Raw genomic sequence first — 6512 nt, forward strand, 5'->3', positions numbered from 1 at the left:
TCTCCTCGTTACATTGGGCCTTTCCAGATACTGGAGAAGATCGGAGATGTTGCTTATCGTTTGGCTTTACCGCCATCTCTTTCCAGTATACACAATGTTTTTCATGTGTCGTTGCTTCGACAGTGCATAGCTGATGAATCTCATGTGATTCAATCTACTGATATTCAGCTAGAGCCAGATCTGTCTTTTGTTGAACGACCAATCTGTATCCTAGATAGGAAGGAGAAAGTTCTTCGGAACAAGACTACACTACAAGAAAAAAGGCTAAAGACAACAGTTTTTTAAAGTTGTCGTAAGGGATTTAAAGCTGTTGTAAAAAGTCCTGTTGTTAAAAGTCACGCTCAAAGACAACAGTTAAAAATTGTTGTCTTTGAAGTAAAAGACAACAATTATTCTCTATTGTAAACTGTTGTCTTTTCTCTTAAAGACAACAATTTTTAATCGTTGTCTTTAAGCGTGAATTTAACCACAGGACTTTCTACAACAGTTTTAAACCTTTTCGACAACTTTAAAAAACTGTTGTCTTTTTTCAAATAAAAAACAAAAAAAAATAAAATTTAATATAAAATTTTTCAATATTATAAATAATTCAAAATTCAAAAATAATATTTAATATACAAATTTCAAACATTCAAAATAATATTTACAGCATTTTGAATACGTATTCAAACACGTATAAAGAGTTCATTTAATAACTCGGACATATTCACTTGAAATGAATGTTTATCACAAACAGCTTTCCAGATATCACATACAACTACCTACGATGACTCGGACGTATTCAATTGAGATGAATGTTGTTCTCGGCATTTCAAATCTTTAATTTCATGTCACCAGCAGTAAGTTGTGATGTATTTTTATTTCCATTTTACCAGTCTCCCTTCTTCGTCTACAGCATCCCAGATGAACTGCAAGTCAATAATAAGCGAGAGGATTAGATTCCACAGATATTAAAAACTTTTTGATGGGAGATGCATATTATATTAAAGACATCATTTTTCACATAAAAAAGTATAGGGGAGTAGTTGTATTAACTTATTATTAAACAAAGACTTAATAATTAAAAATCGCAAATAAAAAATACAGTGGTGGGGCGGGGGCGGACTCAATAATTAGGGAGCTTCAAGAATCTCGCACAATCACAAAATGCTCGTGTACAGAAAAGAAATCATACAGAAAATAAGAAAATGCCTAATGAAAACCCCAAAAACTTTAATTTCTCGTTAACTTTTATCACATAATCAATGGCCATGAAAATCCATGCCATAAAATTACTGATTTAGACAAGTACTAAATTTACCTGAAATTTCTTATGGATCTTATCAATATCATCTATTTTTCTGAATTTTATTTGCCACCATGCATATTGCCTGACAGAGTTTCTGCATAACCATGCACTGGTTTTGAATTAAGTACACAAAATATATGCCCATTATAATTTATTCCATGCTCAAGTGGCCTATTTTTCACAATGCAATCGAATTCTTCATTTTCAACCCGTGTTTTGACACATACAAACATAATAAAACTCATTGGTTTCTTAATAATCATTTAACTAACCGACCTGAGTAGAGTCTATGAGAAGTTCAGTCCCAGCCGGATAAGATGCATGGAATTAGTCTGCTCTCGATAATTCAGCTCTAGTCCTGTAATTACCAAGGAAAAAAAGAAAAAGAAAAAGATAAACAATGATATTTCATTTAAAATCCAGAGATAAAGTAGATACTAAAATAAAAGCAGACAAAAACAAATGCAATAAACTCACGTATTGTTGGTGTAGGCATAGCTGATGAAAGCAGTGAAGCAGAAAAACCCAACGTAAACCATTCGGCCGAACTTCTGAATTCTCGCAAACTCATTCCAGCCTTCATAAAGCCGCCACATATTGAACATTGGTTAGCTTTTTACGTTTGAAAAAATACTAATAAAAGCCCTCACATAGTTAAATACAACATCTAAGTATTTCTGCACAAACATTCTTTCAAGAATTTTTTTTAAAAAAATATATATGCTTGCAATTTTGGTTCCTATTGTTTGGGCATAAAATATCTTGGGTCCATCTTGATGATATAGTGGAAATGACCCCCTAAAATATGAAATTTAAACACTTATAGTCCCCCCACTAGATACACGTGAAAAATATACTGAAAATTACATTGTGCATCTTACAGTAGAGATTGTAATTAGTTTAGACTTCATAAGCTGGAGGATCATTTCTGACCTAATTCCATAAGCCCTGCTAGCTAGGTTTGAAGGTGCATCTAACAGTGGGTGACAATAAGTGTTAAAACTTCATTATTTGAGCATCATTTCTGCCACATCATAAAGAAGATAGACCACAAATGATTTGGGCTCAAACAATTGAATCCGAATTGTAATCATTCCAAACCTTTCTTTTTGTTACTATATTAAACATAAAATAATTCCTTTATTTTTTAAGGGAAAAACAAGAAAAAAAAAGTTTTACTTAATATAATGTTTTTTAAGGGGCAAGACTTACATCAACAGTTTTGCTTGCTGTGAGAGACGTATTTTTCCCCATCCAAACAAAGGCTTCTGCCCCACAATCAACCATATAGCATTTATATGAGTCCAATAACTCCCTTGTCAAAGAATCAGCATCCACAGGTACTGCTTCTCCGTTCCCAATGCTTGGAATAATAAAGACAAACATGTCAAAAGTCTATTGTTTCTGGATAAATCGTTTTCATAGGTTTATATATCTTGTAGATTGATAGTAGTATTACTAGTATATAACAAAATTTAATTTACTTTATTCGTGTAATGTGGCGAAATAAAAAAAATTGAAAAAAGAAATGTTTCGAAATCCGTCTAGTTTAATTAAACGTTCCAATTCCAAAATCCTTAAAAATTTCCACTGAATGCTCGACATGTACTAATCCATAGATACAACATGAGATTAAATAGAATATGCATAGAGTGGAAGAAACTAGGCACCAGAAAAGCTTAGGAGAAGTCAAATCGGTATTTTTGCACTCATTGATAGTTGTTTTCCTTGGAAGTGGAGCAAAACCACCAAAGAATCCCCAAAATTCTCCGCTATTGGCATCTGCCATTAAATATACTTAATCAACCATTTCATAATGTTTGGTGGAGTGACACGACAATATTAGACTGAAGTTGAATATACTTGTCACCTAAAATCCAAGCCTTAATTTTTTCTTATTATTCAATGTATTTGGTTTTGTATACCTTGCTTGCTATGACTATGAGAATGGTTAATGCTACTACTTTGGACAACCCAACTATTTAATCAAGCATTGTGCCGAGGTGATAAATATCTAGACACCCAATACTTGTGGTACTTTACTGGTTAAGTGATGTTCCAATTGATTAAAAAATGGCAACTACTCATTCAACTAGACACTGATGGAAACTCTTAATGTAGCTAAAACTTCTCATAAATGCGAACAAACGCCTAGTAGATGTTCCCAAAACCACAACCCTGTACTTATTTGAGAAAGTAACAAAAAAAAAGTACAATATTTCATTTGTAAGAATGGTCTCTCGATTGACTAACCTACACCAACTTGCACTATGCATTTGAGTTTTATGAGGGATTCATCTAACATGTGGTATAGCAGGTAGCCGAGTTTAGGGATGATAACATTTATAACCAAACATTTTCATAATTTTTGAGGGAGTGCGTGCAAAGAGAAAATATCAAACTAAAGTAGTGGAAGGTTTTTCTAAAAAGGCAAGAAATGAATTCCGAGCCAGTGGAAGCGGCGCAATCGGCCACCCTGGCTTGTACGTTTCGTTCTAAAACGAAGGACATCATCAATTTAAGTACAATAATTTTCATGAATATAGAAGAAAATAAAGATCCAATTGCAGAAGTAATAGCAAGACAAACCAAATGTCTTACCTCCAAAGCCAACTGTCCAAACAACGCATCAATAGGAGACTATAGAGAGCTCGAAAGAAAGAGCAAACCATCACCTCAATTTTCAAAATAGTGAGAAAGACAGCCAACACCAGTAACGAAGAACAAGCAGAATAAAATTGCAGCATTGAAGACTCCCGCGAAGCTATTCCTAGCGAAAAGAAGAAGAAGAAGCGGATGAAGAGAAACTCAGCCTCAGCGTCCTCCGTCTCTCTCTGTCAAGATGCTCCCGAAGGCACCGGTGCAAGAGAAAAGAAAAAGAAGAAAAAGCGGATCGATGAAGAGAAGTGGCCAAAAAAATTGGAGCTAGGTCATAAGTATCGATACAATTGGGGGAAATAATAATATTATTAAGTATCGATACAACTGGGCCTGGGGAAACAAAATATTATAAATTGTTTTTATATAAAAACAATTTTAATTAAAATACATCATTTTTTTACAACATTTTTTTTAAAATAATGTTGTCTTTCATTCCAAAAAACACGCTCAATATCAACACTACGTAAAACTGTTGTCGATTTTAAAAACATGTTGTTGTAGGTAGAAAAAAAGGCTTTCATAGGTAAAACACAACAATGTTTTTTAAAAATTTTGTGCACAATAAAAAAGCGCAAAATAACAACATTTTTTAATAAAAATGTTGTGAAAATGTAAAAGACAACAATTTTAACTTAAAAATGTTGTCAATTGACTGTTGTGTATTTAAGATTTTCTTGTAGTGCTATACCACTTGTGATGGTACAGTGGCAGCGCCGAGGCGTTGAAGAAGCAACTTGGGAAACTGAGAGTCGTATGCGAGCAGAATATCCTGAGTTGTTTGCTTTGTATTTTTGATTACCATATAAGATGTAATTACCGTTGTTGTAATAAGACATGGTTTGATGTTTCATATTGTTATCTTGATTTATCTTTAGATGTTATTTCGCGGACGAAATATCTAAAGGTGGGGAGAATGTAGTAACCCAGATACCATTTTAAGATAATAATATGTTAAACATGATTAAGGGTTGGTATTTAACCAATTTCGGAGTGTTATTGGACTTCAGAAGTAAAATTTGGGCTTTTTCATTTTGGGCCGGATAGTAAGTTCCGATCCCGGATAGTAAGCTCCGATCCCGGATAGTAAGCTCCGATCCTGGATAGTAAGCTCCGATCGGAACGGAAGCTCCGATCCTGGAACGGAAGTTCCGATCCCCAGCTGTCAAAAATGATCGATGACTCAGTCGCGAGTTTTGACAAGTGTCGGTCATAGAGCAGATCGGAAGCTCCGATCGTAGATCGAAAGTTCCGATCCTGGCGTGGCAGACATGCACGCAATGAGCTGGATCGGAAGCTCCGATCCCGAAATCGGAAGTTCCGATCCTAGCCGAGAAATTTGGCTATAAATAGGGCCGTTCAGAGTTCATTTTCAATTACGAATTCCCGAGTTTCCTTCTTCAGTTATATAGTGTGAGTTATACACTTGAGGGCCCTATCGGTTATAATAGAGGTTCTGGAATAACCAAGGTGTGGTTATAGTCATCCGGGACTAGCGACTTCAAAGGGCCATCGACGGACGAAGGTATGGTCCGGGAATCTATTTAATTTTTGGGAGTACTTATTAGCTTAGTTAAGGCTTATAGAATTTATGTAGTGATACGGTGAACTTTTGAATATAGGCTTGGAACCTAGGATCCTTTTATACTTGAACTAGCCTAGAGGTACGTACACATTGACTGAGATTGCCAGCGAGTATACATGTTTATATGTTGCATTTATTTGGCATTATTATATGGCATGATGTATGATTTACCGTTTTTTTTATACTCATATGTCATGTGCATATACACGTTGAGCCTATTCCTTGTTATACCTGATTATAGAGCCGCTCATCTCTATACTCGATAGTCTGTCACTGAGAGTACCGCGACGGCGGGGACATTTATGTCTGTCTACTCTGGTGTACTAGACGAGTGTGGTTGCACCCAGAGGTTGATCCGTGCGGTGGCAGCACTCATATGGCGCCGGTACTGAGCATGACTTTTCAGATGACCCTGTACCAGTCATCATGTTGCATGCATTATATACATATGTTTACTCATGTCTATGTACTGGGCGTAGCGCTCACGTCCTAGTTGTTATCTTGGACACCCTATTCTATGGGGCAGGTCGCAGGATGGACGGAGCTGGTAGTTCAAGGCAGGACTAGGGAGCAGGAGCTTTGAAAGTTTTTATACAGCACGATTTATTAGCTGTATAATGTTTACTTTTAAGAATTTCGATATGGTTGTATCACTACAGATTTAAGCCTGGATTATATTACTAAGCTGATATGTAAATTATGGATTATGTTTCCGCACGTTTTTACTCTGTTAAGTATTTTTCTGTATTAAGTTTAATGCATGCTATTAGTTGCCAGTTAGTAGGTGATTCCAAGCAGGGTCACTACATATCGAATCTCGAATGACTCTCGATTTACCAATGGTTGTTGATTCGATCGGGATATATGGATGAAGGGACTGTGCTGTACGCTAACCAAAATCTATTGGTTCTTTCAGGCACTATCAGTGATACCTAGGGAATCATGGGGCGATGTTGCTAGGCGCTCTTACCATGATTCGAT

The 6512-nt window shown here is 35.6% G+C and overlaps 1 protein-coding gene across 3 annotated transcripts; it reads right to left on the reverse strand.

Moving 5' to 3' along the window:
* Positions 1-623: 623 nt before the first annotated feature.
* LOC140892185 (villin-4-like) lies at positions 624-4202 on the reverse strand. Of its 3 annotated transcripts, none has more exons than XM_073300983.1 (5): positions 2959-4202; positions 2501-2651; positions 1766-1865; positions 1565-1655; positions 624-908 (listed from the first exon to the last, which is right to left on the reverse strand). In XM_073300983.1, the coding sequence occupies exons 1-4, from the start codon at positions 3075-3077 to the stop codon at positions 1576-1578; spliced, it is 450 nt and encodes a 149-aa protein (XP_073157084.1). In that variant the 5' UTR covers positions 3078-4202; the 3' UTR covers positions 624-908; positions 1565-1575. The 3 variants fall into 3 exon arrangements, with proteins under 3 accessions (XP_073157084.1, XP_073157083.1, XP_073157082.1); XM_073300982.1 differs by having other exon boundaries at positions 625-908; positions 1565-1646; positions 3890-4202; XM_073300981.1 differs by having other exon boundaries at positions 625-908; positions 3890-4202.
* Positions 4203-6512: the final 2310 nt, after the last annotated feature.

This window comes from Henckelia pumila, chromosome 3 (genome assembly GCF_033568475.1).
Source record: "Henckelia pumila isolate YLH828 chromosome 3, ASM3356847v2, whole genome shotgun sequence".
NCBI lineage: Eukaryota > Viridiplantae > Streptophyta > Magnoliopsida > Lamiales > Gesneriaceae > Henckelia > Henckelia pumila.